Consider the following 23,652-nt stretch of genomic DNA (forward strand, 5'->3'; position numbering starts at 1 on the left):
AATATTTTTGAAAAACTTTTAACACAATTTAACATTATGAAAATGTATTTTTACATTTGTAATATTTTTAAATATTGAACAATTTATATATATGATGTATGTTTTGATATTTAAAAAAAAATCATTGGAAGAGTTTATGTAAACATATTAGATGATTTGATCCAACAATCAATAATAATTATTAATAATAAATCGAGGTCTATATATGGTAGTGAGGAAAGGTATAAAGAAAATAAAATATTATGGTCAGATGTAAATTGTGAATCGAATTGCAAAATGTGTGAATTTGACTGCTGCATACTTAATGGTAATGGCAATTACTTTGCTTATTTCTTTGTTTCTGATACAGCTTGTAGTTCCTGCACTACAAGCTAAGTCACTCTCAGTAGGCTGCTTGAGGGTTATGGGAAATGTAGTCCACGAACAGCTGTGGTCCATCAGGCTGTTTATCCACATGTAATGGACATGTAGCACTTTATCATAACACATTCATTAACGAGCATTATCTATAGAAACAACAGTGAATCTGCTCAGCTTCACAAGTCTGCCAAGAAACTGGTCGATTCCAAAGGAAAATCTGTTTGATCAATATTACAGTGTAAACAAACCCTTTGTCAGACTGACAATGACCAACGTTTAGCTTTCCCTGCACAGCCCATATTTTCCATCAGGGTGGAATCGAGAGTGAGATTGGAACTCCTTTGGTAACTGAGTTACTCTCTGCGTGGATTTTGTACTTATATGTTTGGCAGTGTCTCAGCAAGGTGGATATAACTGACATGGGGCAATCTGAGCACCTGGGGCATCTGAACACACCTAGGGCAATCTGAACACACAGAGTAATCTGAACACAGGGGGCAATCTAATCACACATGGGGCAATCTGAACACACATGGGGCAATCTGACCACATAGAGTAATCTGAACACAGGGGGCAATCTAAACACACAGGGGGCAATCTAAACACACGGGGGGCAATCTAAACACACGGGGGGCAATCTAAACACACGGGGGCAATCTAAACACACGGGGCAATCTAAACAAACATGGGGCAATCTAAACAAACATGGGGCAATCTGAGCACAGGGTTGCAATCTGAGAACAGGGGGCAATCTAAACACATGGGGCAATCTAAACACACGGGGCAATCTAAACACACGGGGCAATCTGAGCACAGGGGGCAATCTGAGCACAGGGGGCAATCTGAGCACAGGGGGCAATCTGAGCACACGGGGCAATCTGAGCACACGGGGCAATCTGAGCACACGGGGCAATCTGAGCATGTGAGGCAATCTGAACACATGGGGCAATCTGAACACATGGGGCAATCTGAACACATGGGGCAATCTGAACACATGGGGCAATCTGAGCACTCAGCCTGATATAGGGCACTGATGGAACTCCATGTGGTGGCTGACCTTATGACTATAGTGGGAAAAGGTTCCCATGAACTGAGATGGAGTGACTTGTTCATCATAATCTTGTAATACGTAGAGCTATTTCCCTAATGTTGTTAAGCCATGTGTATGACATGGTTGTGGATATTTAGAATGTTATGGCCAAGCATTAGGTATCAGATATCTCCTCATATATGCACTCTATATGTCATTAAATGTCAATAACAGGCCAGATTTAAATCAATGAATATGATTTTAGTTGTATGTTCTAATGGCACTATGCAATGTGTTCTTTTAGTGCTTTGTTATTATAGATTTGGGCAGACTAGATGGGCCAAACGGTTCTTATCTGTTGTCACATTCTAAGTTTCTAGATTTAGGCATCCAGGACCCACAGCAAGAAGTATTTCATTAATACTGTAGCTGATGATATATTTGATGTATTTATTTGGAAAGTGTTTACCAGGGAGTATACTTGGAGATTTCTCTTTTTTTCAATTATGCTCAGGAATGCACAAAGAATACAAAAAAAATATTCCGGCAAACTTTATAATGATATAGTTAAATATTCATTAAATAATTGTGAAGTCACAGCCATATCTAGCTTACATTTTGAAAGTTGGTTGGCAAGTCACCATAACGTGTGATCGTTTTGTTCTTTTTTTTCACACAAGGATAGCTTGTAATATTTGGAATCTATTCAAATATCTCCAAATTAAGGACTGGATTGGTGTTGGAGCATGTAGGTTATATCTCGTTACACTGCACCCAACAAGTGTTTCTACACATTGGAATCGTCAATTTAATGGACTGTAACTTCCAGCTTACACAGGAAAATGGAAATGAATCTTCCTTTTTTTTTACATTTCATATTTCTGTAGGTACTCAGGCCATGTTGGTATATTACGTTTTAGATATTCAGACTATAGAGGATACTGTATGCCCTTTTTAGTGCCTTTGTGTTTAGTTATTATGATAGTTATTATGAGTAATACCCTTGTTATTCAATGCTGTCTACACTTTTGTATACGTGTCCGGCTGAATACATCCCTAAGCTTAAAGAAACATTAGTATTTCTTTTCCGTCACAAAATGCATCAGGCAGAGCTTGGGTCTATTAATGATCCACTATCACATATAGTTACTAAACAGTGTAAAGTTATGTGATATTTACCATCATGGTTTGCAGGTTAGTTTCCAAGTAAAATTTTGCTGCAACAACAAGCAGATCTCTCTGCCTAGTGTAAGTGCTAAGAAAGCACAATATATACAATGGGAGGTAATCGCTTTATTGTATGGGTACAGAGGCGGCTCTCTAATTAGGCGATTTAGGCGGCCGCCTAAGGCCTCGCGCTGATGGGGGCCTCGCGGCCGCCTAAATCGCCTTAGGGCAGTGTGACAGGTCGGGTCCTCGGTCAGAGACCGAGGACCCGACACAGGAGGGGGCCCGGCGGCTTGCCCTTAATGCCGCCGGGTGCGAGGCCCCTCCTATGCCTGCCCGGGAGAGAGCCAGCCTGTGTGCAGCTCCGCCGAGTGCAGAGCTGCAGACTGAGTGGGTCTCGCGATCTCACCCAATCAGAGCGTTGCCGCGGGTTACCACGGCAACGCTCTGACTGACTGAGATCGCGAGACTAAACTCACCACGTGGTCTGCAGCTCTGCACCCGGCGGAGCTGCAGACTGTAAAGGGAGCCCACCGGACCACCAGGGAAACAGCCTGGCCGCCCACTGGACCACCAGGGAAACATAAGGTATTTATGCCACCCCACCACCCTCTGCCCCAGCCACCCCACCACCCACAGCCACCCCACCACCCTCTGCCCCACCACCCTCTGCCCCAGCCACCCCACCACCTTCTGCCCCACCACCCACCCCACCACCTCTGCCACAGCCACCCCACCTCTGCCCCAGCCACCCTCTTCCCCAGCGACCACACCACCCTCTGCCCCAGCCACCATACCACCCTCCTGCCCCAGCTGCCCCAGCCACCCTACCACCCTCTGCCCCAGAAACCCTACCACCATCTGCCCTCCTACCACCCCACTACCCTGTCACTGTCCTCCTACCACCCTCTGCCCCAGCCACCCTCTGCCCCAGCCACGCTACCACCCTCTGCCCCAGCCACGCTACCACCCTCTGCCCAGCCACCCTACCATCCTCTGCCCCAGCCACCCTACCGCCCCAGCCACCCTACCACCCTCTGCCCCAGAAACCCTACCACCCTTTGCCCCAGCCACCCTACTACCCTCTGCCCTCCTACCACCCCACTACCCTGTCACTGTCCTCCTACCACCCTCTGCCCCAGCCACCCTACCACCCTCTGCCCCAGCCACCCTACCACCCCAGCCACCCTACCACCCTCTGCCCCAGAAACCCTACCACCCTCTGCCCCAGAAACCCTACCAGCCTCTGCCCCAGCCACCCTACCACCCTCTGCCCTCCTACCACCCCACTACCCTGTCACTGTCCTCCTACCACCCTCTGCCCCAGCCACCTTACCACCCTCTGCCACAGCCACGCTACCACCCTCTGCCCCAGCCACCCTACCGCCCCAGCCACCCTACCACCCTCTGCCCCAGAAACCCTACCACCCTCTTCCCCAGAAACCCTACCACCCTCTGCCCCAGAAACCCTACCAGCCTCTGCCCCAGCCACCCTACCACCCTCTGCCCTCCTACCATCCCACTACCCTGTCACTGTCCTCCTACCACCCTCTGCCCCAGCCACCTTACCACCCTCTGCCACAGCCACGCTACCACCCTCTGCCACAGACACCCTACCACCCTCTGCAACAGCACCTTATACACACAATGCAAACCCTATTTTTAACTTTAGATGTTAGTGGGGGCCTCATGTTTGAGTTTCGCCTAAGGCCTCACAAAGTCTAGAGCCGCCACTGCATGGGTATATTGTGGGTCCCAAAATTTAGATTACCTTTCCACTCTAATAAATTGTAATATTGGCATATTTTTTTCTACAACTCATAAAAAAAAGCGTCTAGTAAATGAAGCTGTTTGTTCTTGACAGTGGAGAGAATTTTTACAATGACTTTTCTTTCTACTCTACTTTACATCTTTTATTTATTTTTCCAATGCTACGTTTCTGTTTTCTACTTAGTGAATACAAGACCCGGATAAATCTCTATTTGTTTTGCTTTGAGTTCTGTTAACATTTACAAACTAGTACATCAGGCAGCCCTAAGTCTTTAAAAATCTATTGGCTCCGGTTTCAGTTTTTAAAAACTTTTAGATCATTTTTCAAAAGAGCTTTAATAATGTTAGTAGTACAAGGTGTTTCTTACAGACATGTGGGCATGCAAAAATGGGTTTCCCACAATGGAAATAGAGTGACGACCATAAAGGGTTACTCCAACAAAAACACTGATTTTCTTTGGAATAACCCTTCTTAGTCTTGTTGGCCTTCCTCCCAAACAGAAATAGAAAGGAAAAAAAAATCCTATGTTTTAGCAACTTTTATTTCTAAATCTAATAAGTAACTAAAAGTTAACTATAAGATGTGGTCATTTTTTTAACATTCCTTACAGCTTTTTTATTTACTGCTTTAGAAGATACTGGATGCGGACTCCGCTGTGGCATCATGGGATAGTGATCTCTCTGCAATGCTAAAGTGCAGTGGAAGTAAGCTCTTTAATTACCTCCGCTGCTCTGAGCATTTACATGGAACAAGGAACTGTCACTTCTCTGAAATGAACAATTCTACTTTATCCATTATATATATTATATATTATTATTTATTGTATTTACAAAAAAAAATAAAAAAAAAATATATATACCGTATATACTCGAGTATAAGCCGACCTGAATATAAGCCGAGGCCCCTAATTTTATCCAAAAAAACTGGGAAAACTTATTGACTCGAGTATAAGACTAGGGTGGGAAATGCAGCAGCTACTGGTAAATTTCTAAATAAAATTAGATCCTAAAAAAAAAATATTAATTGAATATTTATTTACAGTGTGTGTATAATGAATGCAGTGTGTGCGTATGTGTGTGTGTATGAGTGCAGCGTGTGTGTATGAGTGCAGCGTGTGTGTATGAGTGCAGTGTGTGTATGAGTGCAGTGTGTGTATGAGTGCAGTGTGTGTGCATGAATGCAGTGTGTGTGTGCATGAATGCAGTGTGTGTGCATGAATGCAGTGTGTGAATGCAGTGTGTGCAGGGCCGGTGCAAGGAAATTTGCCGCCGTAGGCAAAAAAAAATTTGCCGCCCCCTCCCCCCCCCATATGTCCTGACTTCCCCTCCTCCTCCCTCAGTGGTCCTTACCTCCCCACCCCCGTGTTCCTTCACCCCCCCCCCCCAGTGGTCCTGACTCACCCCTCCCCTAGTGGTCCTTACCCTCCCCTCCCCTAGTGGTCCTTACTTCCCCCTCCCCTCCCATAGTGGTCCTTATCCCATCCCCTCCCTCTCATAGTGGTCCTTATCCCCCTTCTCCCTCCCATAGTGTTCCTTATCCCCCCCATCCCACCCATAGTGGTCCATATACCCCCCCTCCCTCCCATAGTGGTCCTTATACCCCCCCCCCTCCCTCCCATAGTGGTCCTTATCCCACCCCCTCCCATAGTGGTCCTCATACCCCCCCTCCCTCCCATAGTGGTCCTTATACCCCCCTCCCTCCAATAGTGGTCCTTATCCCCCCCCTCCCTCCCATAGTGGTCCTTATCCCCCCCCTCCCTCCCATAGTGGTCCTTATCCCCCCCCTCCCTCCCATAGTGGTCCTTATACCCCCCTCCCTCCCATAGTGGTCCTTATCCCCCCCCTCCCTCCCATAGTGGTCCTTATCCCCCCCTCCCTCCCATAGTGGTCCTTATACCCCCCTCCCTCCAATAGTGGTCCTTATCCCCCCCTCCCTCCCATAGTGGTCCTTATCCCCCCCTCCCTCCCATAGTGGTCCTTATCCCCCCCCTCCCTCCCATAGTGGTCCTTATCCCCCCCTCCCTCCCATAGTGGTCCTTATCCCCCCTCCTCCCTCCCATAGTGGTCCTTATACCCCCCTCCCTCCCATAGTGGTCCTTATCCCCCCCTCCCTCCCATAGTGGTCCTTATCCCCCCCCCTCCCTCCCATAGTGGTCCTTATACCCCCCCTCCCTCCCATAGCGGTCCTTATACCCCCCTCCCTCCCATAGTGGTCCTTAACCCACCCCCTCCCTCCCATAGTGGTCCTTATACCCCCCCCCCCCCCCATAGTGGTCCTTATACCCCTTTTTTTGTTATTATTAATTTTTTTTTTTATTATTATTATTATTATTTTTTATTATTATTTTTTATTTTATTTTTTTCGTCCCCCCTCCCTGCTTGATATATGGCAGGGAGGGGGGCTCTCCTTCCCTGGTGGTCCAGTGGCAGTTCAGTGGGGGGGAGAGGGGGGCTGGCAGAGCTGTAACTTACCTGTTCTGCAGCTCCTGTCAGCTCTCTCCTCCTCTGCGCCGTCCGGTCAGCTCTTCTGTCAGCTCCCAGTGTAAATCTCGCGAGAGCCGCGGCTCTCGCGAGATTTACACTGGGAGCTGACCGAGGTGCTGACCGGACGGCGCAGAGGAGGAGAGAGCTGACAGGAGCTGCAGAACAGGTAAGTTACAGCTCTGCCAGCCCCCCTCTCCCCCGGTCTGTATTATGGCAATGCAAATTGCCATAATACAGACCTTGACTTGAGTATAAGCCGAGTTGGGGTTTTTCAGCCCAAAAAATGGGCTGAAAAACTCGGCTTATACTCGAGTATATACGGTATGTATTTGTGGGAGGAGTTATGTCCCCCATATAAACTCCTACCCCCCTACTCACCTTTAACGTTAAAACTGTTTGTCCCTACCCACCTACACCCATCTATATATACATTTCACATTTGTGGGCCCTCTTTTTATTACAGGCCTACTCGTACTTTGGTTTCGGCACACCTCAACCAACTTTTAATCTCCATTACGTATTAGAAATTCCAAGCACAAATATATATATATACTAAAATATATTACTCACGGAAACAGTCTGGGAAGCCAAAATAACCATCTGCACACTGCTCACAGTTGACTCCTCTAAAGTTTGGCTTGCAGTAACAGATACCTGATCCTTCCTCACATCCATCAGACTGGTTGGGATTACAGCTGCAAGCTTGAAAATAAAACATAATTTAGTTACTCAAGTATTATGATATGTACGGACAGATCGCTCCCTACCCACAGGAGGTGTAAGTAAACGAGTAGCTGCTATTTAGTGTCAGCTTTTCATCAGACACTATCCTTCTGACTACCAATAAATGCCTTGGATTTTGGCTGAACCATTATACCAGGAGATGCATGAGTGGAAAGCTCTGTCAGCATACATATCCTGGAGAAACAATATCGTCTTGAACTGCGCGATTCTTTGAAGTGTGGAGAGGGGCAAGCCAACTTGTTCCATTGCGCTCTGTGCTTTCTACGAGTACATGTATTTTGGTGGGTAATAGAAACCAACATCAGGGAATGATAACATATAAACATTATACTCTCTCGAGTCTCCCCAGAACTAGCTATTTGGGTGTACCCTCTGAGGATGTCCAATCCTCATGATATTTGTTCAAATTGTCTTGAAAGCACCATGGTAAACCATATGTGGATATGTACCACCAAGATAAGATATTTAGAGCCTATATGACTTGAAGCCCCATCACTGCTGAACCCAGTTTGTCCTATATTATTTGAGAGGTTAAATAACCATGTGTAAGATGAACTTTTATTCTACAGACACTTTAAAAACTTTAGAAGTCAGGATTCCCATAAAACCACAGATAGCAGATAATTCCAACCTAAAAAGCTGACTTACGTATGCATCCATCTGGAGCTTCTCTGGGAACACCATAGGGCCGATAATATCCCACCGCGCACAATTCACAGTTAACACCGGCAGTGTTATGCTACATTATAGGGGGAAAAAAAACAGCAACAGGCATATTACGGCATTAATATATATTGATAGACTAGACTATAAAATCAGTGTCTGGAATCTACCCCTCTTCCTATAGGCCACTTTACAGGACATAGGAGCAGGACTGGGAAGAAGGAGTGGGTAGACTTTTATTAAAAGTTTGATTTAAGTGAGTGGGCAGTGGGCAGAGCAGGAGACCCATCACCATCACTGGGGACCTGCTTTATTTGATTTTGACCCATGCATTCCACATCTCAGATAGACTGATATGATAAATAGCTATTTTGTGAAGCTATATCTTTCAGTGCTCTGCATGACAGGAGCTAGGCATAAGACCACATTTAAAACAAGTGTTTAATATTAAATCGTATAAAATAAAATTTTCCTCCCAAATCCCGATGAAGCCAGGGTCACAGTAGCAAACATATAAAGAGTATAAAATGTCTTGTGTTTTTTGTGTGAGTTTTGTTTTTTCGTGTGAAAGGTCCTGCGACAGTTAGATAATGGAGTAATTATGAACAAGATTCATTATTTTATACACGCCTAATTATAAGCATATTTCAGGAATTTTAAACTTTTTTATTATGAATTAAATATTTGTAAAGTGATGTGACACATTCTCATTCCATAAGACAAAGATAAGAGTGACGTAGGATGTAGGACCTGTGAGAAAAGGCTTTCATCCCCTTGGAAAATGTAATCCAAAATAACGGAGCTGAAAAAATCATCAACTTGGCTGTGAAGGTACATTTTTCCTGCTAATCTGTTATGGCCCACTTTCTGCAGGTCATATGTGAGCTCACCACAACTCACTGTTTTGTGACTAAAGTCCAGCATAAATAAACCAATTGTAAAATCTGTTTTAAACAGAGCTGATAATCTCCAGTACTCAAGGTTTAGAATTAAAACCAGACTCTTCAGTGTAGTGTAAGTGACAATGTAATACAATGTTGTGTGTTAGGGTAAACTAGTGGTTATGGGAAGACATTACTGTATGGGCAGAACTGGGGAATACATGACAGAGTATTGTCTGAGATTACTGGGAGTTACAGTCACGGGCAAAATTCAGTTGTCACCACAAGTGTCAGATGCTGCTTGGATGCGTAAATATCACTAATCTCAGGCAGACAGGGACATGTGTGTGCCAGTTCTGCCCAATATATTGCATTATCCTCTGTTCATTACGAGGGGAACTTACACGGATGACGTCACCACGTGTGCAGTATGGGATTTTAATTTTGGAACAACAAATGTCCTGAACGCTTGCCGTTCCACAATTCTGCTAACCCAAGGAAAAGGATATTGCAATACTCTGCACAATGCTCTGACTAATCTTTGTGTTGTTATGAAAGCCGTGTTTGGCAGTAGAAGGGTGCAGTGAATATTGGCAGTTGGATTTCTCGAGAAGTGACATAAATAATTGAACTATATTTATATATTTATTTTCCACAGCAATGATTGTTTATCATATTTCAAAGCCCTGAAAAAGGTTAAGGAAATCAAAATCAGAACACAAAGGAAACATCTAAGATGACAGTCTTATGCTATTTCTGTCTTTGGGAAAACATGTACAAATATGCCGTTTGGGATTAACTGAACTCAATAAAAATCCCCTATCTACAAATCCAGAAACTGGAGACAAGAAATAGACAAGAAATTATTTTTAAAAACCAAAAATAAAAAATGCATTCAGGCAAGAGAACTGCACCCTGCTCTTCTGGGAACATTATGGACTTTGAAAATGACATTTTACATACCACTGTGTTATTTTATTTGTACATAGTTGCTAAATATATAGCTTTCATATAATTCTGGTTAAACATCATTTTATCTGCCTTTTTCCAAGTCCTCACTTAAAACTTAAAAGTCAGTTTATGATAAAAGGAGACATTGACTTAATGCAGTGTTCCAACTAACCACTTGTAACCAAACCAAAGCAGGAGAAACAGTATAAAGCATTTTTCTCAAACACCTCACGATGTGACGGACATGTCATATATTTAACAATCAGGGCACGAGTTCTCCAAAGACCATGAGTAAGGACCAAGGAAACTGTGGGCAAAAACCTAAAGCGGCACTGTCATGCCGAATCCCGTTTTTTTTTAACCCCCCTCCCGCCTCCACTACATCCAATTGACCCCTTAGTCACCCCCAAATGCCCTTAAGCCCCCCAGATTACCTATTTATTAATCTGTATTTTCTGCCCCGATCTATATTCAGGGCGCCGCCATCTTTGTGTGGGTAGGTGAAGTCCCTGTGGGACACGTCATCTGCCCACACTAGACAGACTGTGAGATTCCCGCACATGCCCAGTGAAACACCTGGACATGCGAACGGGAATTTCATCTATTCATTCATTCATCAGACAGACGAATGAATGAATAGAAAAATCAGACGAACAAACCAACACTGAGTAACAGTGTTCGTTTGTTCGTTCAGTTTATTACAAGGAGGGAGCTACCGGTGCGCAGCTCCCTCCTTGTAATATGTAAAGATAGAAGCGGCAGGGAGCAGTGCTCCCCACCACTTCATAAGCCCCCCAGGTCCCCCCTCACTCTATGGGGGTCAATATGATCCCCATAATAGTATAAAGGAGAATAAAATCTCCCGAATACCCCTACTCGCTATACAGCGAGTAGGGGCATGTCTACTAAACAGTGAGCAGCCTGTGGCGACGGGTGGCGGCGGGTGGGGGCCATAATGATAATGAGTGGGGGGACGACACCTACTGTCCTCCCCCCCCGGCCCCCACCCCTGGGCGGCGGGTGGGGGCCCTAAATCAAATAACCCCCCCCCTCCATCAAAGGTGACTAGGGGTCCCCAAGCCCCTAGTCACCCACCCAAATAAAAAAAGCCCCTACCTACCCCCCTCACCCTAAAAAATACTGAGGGGGGAATAAAATTACTACCCTGTAAATAAAATTAAACTTACCATTCGACGTCTTCTTTTTTGAAATCTTCATTTTTCAGCCCCAAAAAAGGCCCAATAAAAATCAATTATACCAGTCGAACTTAAAATAAAATAAACCCGAGCCCCCCCCAAAAAACCTGACGAAAAAGAAAAAACCCGAGCACAAAAAAAATAATCCATCTTCACCCATGGAGGGCTCCGCGCAGACTGAGCTCCGCAGGGCGGGGGAAGGCTTATAAAGCCTTGCCCCGCCCTGCAATTAGGCTAAGAACACTCTGATTGGTGGGTTTAAGCCAATCAGAGTGCTCTTTGTCATTTTACACAGCGTGGGAAACTTCCAAAGAACTTTCCCACGCTGTGTAAAATAACACAGAGCACTGTGATTGGATGGCTTGAACTTTGTTCGGATCGCAATTTCATTTGAATGTAAAAAAAAATTAAAACCTATTGGCCCCCCCCCTAAACGACGGGTGGGGGCCCTAAAGTAAAATAAGGGAGACCTATTGTGGGGATCTGCTACCTTATTTTACTTTAGGGCCCCCACCCGTTGTTGAGGGGTGGGGGCCAATAGGTTTTTATTTTTTTTTACATTCGAATGAAATTGCGATCCGAACAAAGTGCCGAATTGCGTTCTAAAACAAACGAACATACTGTTCTCATTCAGTTAGAACGCAATTCGGCAGTTTCGGCTAAAATGACAGGAAGTATAAGTAATCTCCATTTTGGTCTATTACTGATGTGATGTGGAGCGTAGTGGCATGTTTTTATTTGTTTATTAGAATAACCTTTATATCACCTAAGTGATGTTAGCACTGTGTGTTTCACTTATATTTGGAATTGTACGAATTCAACTCCAGTGTGCACAAACAACCTATTCACATAATACATTTTTTTGTCATTATAAAGCTGCTATAATTGCCTTTTTATTGCTTTTGTTGGGAACCACTTTAACGAATTTCTTTTGGAAGGTTTATCATCTTCTTGCATAACTTCTTGCAATAGACCTATTGTCACTCCACACGTAACCTGTGCTTCTACAGACCACTTAATTCTCTCACCATCCACTCTATGGTGCCTTCACACAACACTCTTACAAGCCTAAAGGGAAGCGGTCATGAACATAACTACTTTAGCTTTTTTTAAACAGCTCAAAATTCCATCTATACATTGTGCTACCAGTTTTGTTAGCAAACATATAGATTGAGGAAAAGACTATTTTAAAAAAAAAATTTTTCTTCCATCTCTCTTCCATGGCAGAGGATTGAGAGACAAGAGAGCAGAAGAGACCTCTCACAGGACATCACTCTGATCGCTACCCAGGTTCAGCCCATCCATAGGACTCTGTGGGGCCATGGCTCCAGGCAGCACTTTGAAAGGGGTGGCCACCCCAGTACCATTAACAAATCAGCTGTGCAGGGCCTGGCTAATATATATATATATATATATATATATATATACACACACACACACACAGTCTCGGGCCCCTGCTAGAATGTCCTGTAAGAAAGGAGCCCAGGAGTGTAATGTTGCACTCAACTAAGCATTAGGTCCTCTCCTCTTGCGAGCAGCGAGAATGTTGTCCAAGGCAGCCTATGTCAACGCTCACACAGCTCACGGGAGGAGAGGACATAATGCTGCATTGGGTGCAACATTACACTCCTGGGCCCCTTCTTCATAGGACACAGCATGCTGTGCCACTGGACCACCAGGGAAACTAGTGCCCCCCTCTCCCTGACCATAGGTAAGAGGCAGGGTGTGGGTAAAAAACAAAATTATAATTATTAATAAAACTTCCCTCAGAAGCCCTTATCCAACCCCACTGCACTGACTGCACAAACAAACACTACACCCACTAAGCTGCATCCACTACACAAACACAGACACTGCACCCACTACACAAAGACACTGCATCCACTACACAGGCACTGCACCCACTACACAAACAAAGACACTGCACCTATAACACTTCATCCACTACACAGACACTTCATTCACTACACCCACTGCATAGCATATTGGTTGTGCGTGAGGTTTTGGGGGTTGCAGCATTTCAATCTTGGACCCAGGCAGCACCATGACTTGGGCCGGCCCTGTGTCTAGCCATAGCAACCAAAGCGCATCTCTAGTAGTGACAAGTGACATGACATCACTCCGTTCAGACACCAAGAAGGGCAAATCAGGGGGAACAGAGGAGGAGCGAGGGAGGACCAGAGACGGGTGTTACAGAAGTGTAACACTCAACTCTGTAAGGAGATCGTTGCAGGGCTGCGGAGGGTCAGGTAAGTAATGACAGTTTTCCTTTAACAAGACAGAGGCATCATAGCTATTAACCTCTCCTCCCTTCAACACATCTATTCCACATCCCCTAGATTGCGAGCTCAATTGAGCAGGTCTTTACTCCTTGTATCTGTCAACATTATTTTGCCTGTCATTTACTTTCCAACAAATATTTTCTCTATATAACTGTAAAGGACTGAAGAATACCTTAGCACTATTAAATGCTAATAGTAATCGTGATATCTGAATTCTGAATTAAAATAACAATAACTGAGAAATGTCATAAATAATTTTTTTCACTAACAAACCAGCTGCCAGCAGCAGCATTGAAAGATGGTTTTCTGGTGAATTGCCACATTGGTGTACTTAAACTCTCCACTGGCTCTACTCCAACTACCTTTGGCACCTACATTTACGTGATCCTTAGACATCTGAGATCCTGGTGAGATCAAAGTAAAATCCACTGGCTCCAGTCAAGGTCAACCCGAGTTCACTCGAGTTGCAAATGGAGCCAAGCTTAAGTCACCAAGTAAGGCAGTTATTAAACCCAAAGCAAATAGAAGGCAGACTTCAGTAATACAATAATAATTAAAGATACAAGGCTTACTCGCCAATTAGGAACTTTTTTACAATTCCCTTGAATAGCAATATGTCCATAAAGCATAACATTCTGTAATGCCTTACAATCTTGTGAGTCATCAGCAAATGCTTGGTGGGAGGCCTGATGTCCTATCGTCTTACAGAGCTAGCATTGAGAGTCGCAGAGATAATATGTACAAATCATGACATGTCTCTGCAACACTGCTGGAGATTGTACCAGTAAAGACTCTGATGAACAAGCACACATGTATATCTTTCTCTGCTTTAATGGGAAATGTGTTTGCAAACAAGACAGTTCTAAACTGATAAAGAGCCGAACATATCTTGCAACTGCTGATCATTATAAGATCTGTGTGATTGTAATAGACCATGAGCTTAGTGCTTTGTCCAGACACTACGCCATATGTCATACTTTTATGTCTACATTGCCTTAGTAGGGTAGGGTGCATCAGATGCCACCGGCAGCAACAGAAAGGATTATTCACATTAAAGGGACACTATAGTCATCAGAACAACTACAGCTTAGTGTAATGAACCCCTTCAGGCTTTTTGCAGTAAACAATGTTTTTTTCAGAGAAAATGCAGCCTAGTGATAACTCCACTGGTTACTATTTATTAATTTATTTATAAAAGATTTTACCAGGAAAGATACATTGAGATTTCTCTCGTATTCAAGTATGTCCTGGGTCCACAAAACATTGCATTGATACAATAGGGTGCAATAAAATACCAAAACAATATTAATACACAAATTATAAATAATTTTAACATAGAACAGGTAGGTAATATATAATCAACCATGACAGGTGTATTCTGTTTTGAGGTATGTAGAGTGAGAAAAAAAGGAGGATCGGGCTGCTTTCTTTTTGTATTGAGGTAGACTAAATAAAGTGCTGGTACTGGATCGGAGGTTATAGGAGGTGAGAACAGCCGGGGAGAGCATTCTGCTCAGATAGGGGGGGTAGAAAAGCTCTTAAACACAAGGCTGGAAAGATGAAGGGTGCGTTTGGATTCCGGCAAGAGCTTCCTGTGGCAGTGCTGCACACTGTGCAGTACTGCCATTCAGTGTCTCCACCCTCTGCATGGATACACTGGACTTTCCTCATATAGATGCATTGATTCAATGTATCTCTATGGGGAGCTGCTGATTGGCCAGGGCTGTGTTTGGCTTGTGCTGGCTCTGCCCCTGATCTGCCTCCTTGACAATCTTAGCCAATCCAATGCTTTCCTATGGTGATGTCAGCCAAGAAGTCAGATCAGAGGCAGAGCCAGCATCAGCAGACTAGAATCAAAGTAAGATTTAACTAAATTTAGGGTGGAAAGGGGGAAAGACAAGGGGGGGAGGGGGAGGCAGGTAGGCTAGATTGTGTTTTTAACATTCTAGGGTCTGGAATACATATTTGTGTTCCTGACCCTATAGTGTTCCTTTAATGATGATATTGATATGGAATGTACTACCTAGGGAGCTTGCTTTATCAAATCTATAGATGTAAGGGCTGACTATTGTATTTTTAAAGCACATAGATGGGGCTATAATAGTTGATATACGTAGTATTATAATGGCATATTGATCCTCAAACTAGAATGCAATTTTGGAGACACAATCACTATTCTACACTGACAGCAGGCTAACTAGACATTCTCAGTAACCTGGAATCCCTGCCTGCGTTCACAAGCCAAAACTACAGGAGTGGAATGAAAATGATGTTATCTGCACTAAAGGAAAATCACATTGCAGAACTTAAACTTGACTTTAAAAGGGAATAAAATAAGCAGACATTTGTGTTTGTTTACGTTAATTGCTTTCTCTCATCCTGTTCTATATTAACTGTTCTATATTAACTCACAGTCATTACATTTTTTCATTTACCAGATAAAGTTACAACACAATATCACAAAGCAAATACCTGGCAATTGATGCAAACTCCTCCTCCATTGTATCGCCCGGATATGTCTAGACTTGATTTGCTATAATCAACATTGGCATCATAATAGCAGTCAGAGGCATGTCCATGACAGTTACAAGCTGTGGAAGGGAAACACAACATCAGTGGAATGTTGATTGAAAGGGATCCCATTCCCCCTGATTCTTAACTCTCAGCGCCCCAGTTGACACCTATCTCTGATTATTTCACTCAATTCGTCATTGGATACAAACATCTTAATGTCTTCTATTAAGTGTTAGATTTCATAAGCCGTTGTCTATGGCCCTTTGTAATAAGGAGGCTAAAACATCAGAAGCAGGAAGTATAAAAGACATGTGTATGTTAATTGCAGAACAATATGCTGTAGGTTCAGTATGTTCAGTCTGATGTGCCGGGATTGCATGGGGATTATGTGTAATTTGCTACGTGCTTTATGGTGTTTATCCATGACTGCGCATGCCTTAACACTAAAAAAAAATTATAATATAAAACAACTGCAAACATCAGTAGTTTTACAGTGTTAAAATATTTTTTTAATGTAAAGAGGTCAGGGTAGTAATAAAGTGGATAGTTTTATCTGCAAGCACCATAAAAAAAATTCCATCAACAAAAAATAGAGTATAACATACATACTGACTTTATGTCTTTGTAGTAAAGCATCATGGGAAAGCCATGTTATTTACATGAAATGCCCTGTCTATGCCTTTTCACTTGTTTTATTGATATACATACATTAGAATATGATAAGATAATGCACAATACCTTAACATTACAATAAATCCACAACAAATAGCAAACTGAGCATCGCATACACACTGATATTGTACCAGTGAATCATGGCATAGCTAGTTAATTTATATGAAGTGCTTTGTCTCTAGTTTTTGTATCTTGATGAAAAGATACAGTTATAATATAACACCACAATTAATATGACGCCTAAAACAATATACATAATTATTAGGCGGGTATACAACTGCAAAGTTTTATAAAATTGTTTTTCTGCTTTATGTTTACTGCTTTCTCTATTATGTAATATTTATAATATACATTTTTTTTTTATCAAACCTTACACAGTTTACTCCATTCCACAATACGATACAGTTTTATGAAACAAATTATATAGGCAGATGAACCATATATATATAAACAATAATACATTAATGTGAGTGATATTTGCTTTTATGTCAGGAAGTGTGCATAAACTACAAAAATAGCAGTGGGCTGAAGTTTCTACAATTCTCTATGTGTTCTTGCTTTGTTCACAGTTTTAGCAGGGTGGTCTCGATTACTGAACTGAATTTAGATATTGTACTTGATAGCAATGTCCTAGCATGTCTAAATGCAGCACAGCACGCTTATCATGTGCCTTCAACCATGTCACTGGCATGTACAGTCAGACCACCCACATGTGTAAAGACCAGAGAACGAACAAGGATGGCTCTTCAACATGCATCACTTAAACTAGGAATGATCAGATAAGAGAAGTAGATGTGCATGTAGTCTACTATCTATTGTCTTTTAATTGTGCTTTAAAACAATGCTTAACCTACAGTTTGGTTAGGCACTGTTTTTTTTGTTTCAGTTTTGGTGTGTAAATCATGTCCCTGCAGTCTCACTGTCAACTCTCTGCCATTAAGGAGTTAAATCACTTTTGATTCTGTCCATGCACCCTTAGCCCACACCTCCTCTCGCTGTGACTGACAACCTGCGTGAAATGTATTTTTATTTTTCAATCAGATGTTAACTTACTTTATACATTTTAATCTCCTGTTCTATAAATTGAACTTTAATCACATACAGGATGCTTCTACAAGCTCTAGCAAGCTATTAACAGCGAAGGAAATAAATTCTGAATGAAACAGAATCTGCATTTAATAAAGTGTAAACATTTGATCTCAATTTACAGAAAGTGTTTAGGAAGGCTGTGCAAGTCACATGCAGGTGTCTGTGACTAGGGCTGTATAAACAAAGTGATTCAACTTGCAAATGGCAGAGAATTGAGCAGTGAGACTGGAGGGACATGATCTATACCTGAAAACTGCTTCATTATGCTAAAGTAATTTTGGTAACTATAGTCACTAAATGAGCCCTTTGACATTGTTTCTGACTTTGCACTTTTTATTCTAAATAAAATATTACATTTTCAATATCGGCATCAAGCAAGTGAATGGGCAATATCAGAATAAGTAGGAAACTTACAACTCAATATTACAACTCAATATTACTGTACACACTGCAGTTACACCCAAGCTAGCATGCAACATAAACAAAATAACACAGATGGACAAAGAGCTGCAAACAATGGAATTCAATGATGATATCTAAGGTATAACAAAATATTAGAAAAAAAACAAAAAAAAGTTTTTCAGGGTAATGACCAATCTCATTAACGGAACTGCACGTGTTCTTTCTTCTTTAACAAGCATTTGTATTTGTAGATCATATTCATATTTTTGAATTCAGGACACAAAGCCAGATGTTCCCTGTTTGTAATCTTTGAAACTGGAAATGTTTAATTCATACCCAACAGGAAGACTAGACACATTTTACAAAGAGTCAGATATAACTGTTCTCTCATTCATTATGCGAGGATGAATCTTTGGGTTTGTGATGAGACTAGGTATGGAGGAAATAAATCTCTTAGACCATACAGAAGTTGCCGTCATTTGAAGAATGATTCCTAATGGTCTTTATCTAGGTATATTTGCAAAAAAGGAAAGTAAAGAGGTGTCGCCTGTAAAATGTTACAACCTACACACTTTCAATATAATGCAGAGCTTCACATTGAATGATATAAACATATTTATTATACTTAGGGATCCTGAAAACCTACATTCACACGCATTGGCTGTGTCTACACTTGCCGGCCTCCAAGGCTTCTGGTGATATCCTGGACAACAGCGGTCACAGATCTCTCCACATGTGTTGTGCTGGCACTGACAGTGATACCTTTGGAATGGAGAACACAGATCCAAATGACTTATCATGTACAGGTTACTTAGATATACACAAGAGTAGTATTGGCATTGGTAAAGGATGTGGCTGCTATACTTGTAAACTATTGTATTCATTAGTATGTCTAATGGATGTTAGTAGTATTCAAATATGTACTTTAGCTTAACCCCTTAAGGACACATGACATGTGTGACATGTCATGATTCCCTTTTATTCCAGAAATGAAAATAGAAACCCAAATGTTAGTAATCCAGTGCATACAGAGAACGAGTACTATTTGTTATGTGCCATAAAAGTAATAAACGTAAAATAAACAGAACTGGCACGTGGAGAGCTGTCTTGTTGTTGTTGGACTATCATTCCCATCACTCTCTACCAACATAGTCAATTACATGATTTTACAACACAGTAATTAAAGGGATTCTATAAGGGAATGTTTATTTTTAGAACATGCAATTGATAAGGATGACGACAGTGGAACCTGAATGGGTCCCCTCTGGCTTGTATGGGGATTCATGGGGACCACCTTGCTGGAATGCAGCCCATTACCTTATATTCCTCATGGACCGCTGTACAGTAAGGGAGAGAGGCCCATCACAAAGGCAGCTAGTGTCTCTGCTGGGTGAAATCCAATTCTAGGGTGGAGGGGAAGGTGAGTGGGGACTTTATTCTTGTGCATTACTTTGATGTTCAAAATAATATGGAGTTGGAATAGTTTGGGTTAATAAACACTCATTTAGCAATTATTGTTACTTACACGTTCTGGCTCCCAGCATCTTTTACACTGCAGACATCTGCATGGCCATGGCAAACACAACGTCCTCCGATACTGATGTCCTTAATACTATAATAATACTAGAGAAAATAAAGCCCTGTAAGTTTACTAATGCATTTACATTAACACATTGACCTTCAATACTGATGTTTTCACACAACAGCGCGAGAGAGATTAGTCTCCATTTTTTACTTCATAGCCCTACTGGACTTGATTTTTGCCAGTGATACTACAGGATTTTATTATATTCAGCCCTCAGCCAATTTGGCCACTGCGAATCGTCACGTGATTCGCGAGTGCAAAGGTATATTTGAGGAAACGAATATTCGCTCCATATTCCTTTTCCCAAATGTCTAATGATTTGCAGTAAGGCCCTTTCACTCTCAATGAATGCATTTTCCTGATTTTTGAATTCCATAGCCAAGACTCGTGATGTGCCATCCCGATCTGCATCACGTAACTCGATTTCTCTTACGATTTCACTTCACACTGACTCCTTCCTCTTGCCTTCTATATAAACATATTTCTCTTCTGTATTAAATGTTCTTTACACATATTTTACTAGTTTTATAATATAAATTATATAAAAAAAAAGTATTAACTTTTGTAAATACTAGGTAATATGATCCCAAAACAGGTCATATAACTTATGGCATCATTTAACTACAGATTTTAAAATGTCCTTGCCATATATATCCCAAAAGCCAGGCACTCCTGTAATTCACTTGAAAAAAGCCTATTGTATAGTTGAAATGTTTTGTGGATTTTTTTAACTCCTTGTTTTGATTGGTAAAATAAAGTATTTCTTTTGCCATATTCGTTTGTGATTTGGCCACATACTTTTTTTTTTTTTACTATTTTTACCATTTATTTCTGATCTTGGCAACTTCTGGAAAATATTTCACTGAAGACCTCAACACATCTGATCCTTGGTGGGGAACATACTACCTACGCAGAATACATTAAGTGGCTCAGCTACTCCCACAAATGTGAGTACCGTTCTTACATTTATTTACGTATTCAAACTAACAGAGAGCCCTATATAACAAAGAAATATCCTGGGGATCATACCACTCTACGTCAGAACCCCTGAGATTGAGATGGAAATTCCCCCATTGTAAGTGCAATTCCTGTTGTTCCAATACTCACTACATAGTGACAGTATTACACTATTGCAATTTTTTCTCCTTTATGACTGTACATCTACCACTGAACATCAGAAGCATACAGTGCCTTGCAAAAGTATTCACCCCCCTTGGCATTTTTTGTATTTTGTTGCCTATCAACCTGGAATTAATATGGATTGTTTGAGGATTTGCGTAATTTAATTTACAGAACATGCCCACAACTTTGAAGATGTTTTTTTTTTTTATTGTGAAGCAAACAACAAATAGGACAAAACAGAAAAAGTCAATGTGCATAACTATTCACCCCCCTAAAGTCAATACTTTGTAGAGCCACCTTTTGCAGCAATCACAGCTCCAATTCGCTTTGGATAAGTCTCTATGAGCTTGCCACATCTTACCACTGGCATTTTTGCACATTCCTTCTTGGAAAACTGCTCCAGCTCCTTCAAGTTGGATGGTTTGCGCTTGTGAACAGCAATCTTTAAGTCTGACCACAGATTTTCTATTGTATTGAGGTCTGGGCTTTGACTAGGTCATTCCAACACATTTACATGTTTCCCCTTAAACCACTCAAGTGTTGCTTTAGCAGTGTGTTTGGGGTCATTGTCCTGCTGGAAGGTGAACCTCCATCCTAGCCTCAAATCACGCACAGAGTGGTACAGGTTTTGCTCAAGAATATCCCTGTTTTTAGCACTATTCATCTTTCCCTCAACTCTGACCAGTTTCCCAGTCCCGGCTGCTGAAAAACATCCCCACAGTATGATGCTGCCACCACCATGTTTCACTGTGGGGATGGTGTTCTTTGGGTGATGTGTTGGGTTTGCGCCAGACATAGCGTTTTCTTTGATGGACGAAATGTTCAATTTTAGTCTCATCAGACCAGAGCACCTTCCTCCATACATTTTGGGAGTCTCCCACATGCCTTTTCGCAAACTCAAAACGTACCATTTTGTTTTTTGCTGAAAGTAATGGCTTTCTTCTGGCCACTCTGCCATAAAGCCCAACTCTATGGAGCGTACGGCTTATTGTCGTCCTATGTACAGATACTCCAGTCTCTGCTGTGGAATTCTGCAGCTCCTCCAGGGTTACCTTAGGTCTCTGTGCTGCCTCTCTGATTAATGCCCTCCTTGCCCGGTCCGTGAGTTTTGGTGGGCGGCCGTCTCTTGGCAGGTTTGATGTTGTGTCATGTTCTTTCCATTGGGTTATGAAAGATTTGATGGTGCTCCTGGGGATCATCAAAGATTTGGATATTTATTTATAACCTAACCTTGACTTGTACTTCTCAACAACATTGTCCCTTACTTGTTTGGAAAGTTCCTTGGTCTTCATGGCAGTGTTTAGTTAGTGGTGCCTCTTGCTTAGGTTTTGCAGCCTCTGGGGCCTTTCAAAAAAGGTGTGCATATGTAATGACAGATCATGTGACACTTAGATTGCACACAGGTGGACATGATTTTACTAATTATGGGACTTCTGAAGGTAATTGGTTGCACCAAAGCTTTTTATATGCTTCATAACAATTTTCTGTTTTCTATTTCTAAAAAATAGTTTTATGTATATATTTTTCTCATTTCACTTCACCAACTTAGACTATTGTGTTCTGATCCATCACATAAAAAAACAGATTAATAAAACATTGAACTTAAGGCTGCAATGTAACAAAATAGGTAAAAAGTCAAGGTTGGTGAATACTTTTGCAAGGCACTGTATAAATCCATACGTGGGGATTATAAATAGCACTGCATTGCATTTATCCTGGAGCTGGTTTGTAAGCTTCTTAATATGTGAGTGGGCAAGTATACACCTTTATGTTCACATATCAAGATATAGCACACTAATGGTTTGCTCCGCTATTCTCTTATATGTACCCATGAAAATATCTCCCAGCTATATAAGAAGCAAGATCACCTAGCAACCAGTGGAAGATTTTTGATTGTGGCTCTCGGACCTTTTCATAAATTTCTAATTATATTCTATTACTTGTAAATCATTAGGTGCAAACTGTTGTACTTTTGTTGTTTGACAATATCAGTAGAGCTCAATACCACTTATGCAGGTCTGGAGTTAATAATTACAGCTGTCCGTCAACCCAACAGTGAAGAACTAGCAAGTACTGATTCTTAGCTTGGAATACACGTATGGCCAGTTGGCAGGCCCTCGTTGCTGTCTTCACTTGCCTTTGAGCCTGTGCCCATTAGTCTTGAGTTATATGACGTGTGTATTTTTTTCTGTGGCTGCATTTGTGCAAAAGTCTTGTTTTTTAACAGAATGCCATTGATAAAGCTACCTACAAAAATTTAGACATTTAAAGAATGACAATCGGGCATGCCCTAATTTGCATAACCTGAAAGGCATGCTTGTGGTCTTATTGAAATACAATCTTTCTGAGGAAGTTGATGTAGGCAATGACTGATAAGAAAAAGCAAAATCTAGGGTCAGGAGCAGAGATGTCATAATAAACTACATTTTGCACCAAGGCACAACAGATACTTACCATCATGGACTCAAAGCATAGATTAATCCAATTATTATTATTATTATTATTATTATTATTATTATTATTATTATTATTATTATTATTATTACCATTTATATAGCGCCAACAGAATCACTGTTGTAGTAAAGTTGTAGAAGAGGCGTGGAGCAGTTCCTTGATAGCTCCAAGGTAAGAAGTAACTCCTTACAATGGGGGAACCAAGGCACTCCTGGCACCATAACCACTACAGCACTCTATTGTGCTTGGAGTGTTTTGTTTTTTTAAACCATTGGAGAGCTTTCTG

The 23,652-nt window shown here is 41.8% G+C and overlaps 1 protein-coding gene across 1 annotated transcript in view; it reads right to left on the minus strand.

The window, feature by feature from the left end:
- Nucleotides 1–23,652, minus strand: part of LAMA3 (laminin subunit alpha 3) — a 272,254-nt gene that overhangs the window by 163,824 nt on the left and 84,778 nt on the right. The window contains exons 6-10 of the mRNA XM_063451472.1: nucleotides 19,731–19,828; nucleotides 18,852–18,967; nucleotides 16,001–16,119; nucleotides 8,204–8,294; nucleotides 7,382–7,513 (exon numbers count right to left, since the gene is read on the minus strand). Of these exons, the coding sequence (XP_063307542.1) occupies nucleotides 7,382–7,513; nucleotides 8,204–8,294; nucleotides 16,001–16,119; nucleotides 18,852–18,967; nucleotides 19,731–19,828 (556 nt within the window). The remainder of the gene's footprint in view (nucleotides 1–7,381; nucleotides 7,514–8,203; nucleotides 8,295–16,000; nucleotides 16,120–18,851; nucleotides 18,968–19,730; nucleotides 19,829–23,652) is intronic.

The sequence above is a fragment of the Pelobates fuscus genome, chromosome 4 (assembly GCF_036172605.1).
Source record: "Pelobates fuscus isolate aPelFus1 chromosome 4, aPelFus1.pri, whole genome shotgun sequence".
Taxonomy (NCBI): Eukaryota; Metazoa; Chordata; class Amphibia; order Anura; family Pelobatidae; genus Pelobates; species Pelobates fuscus.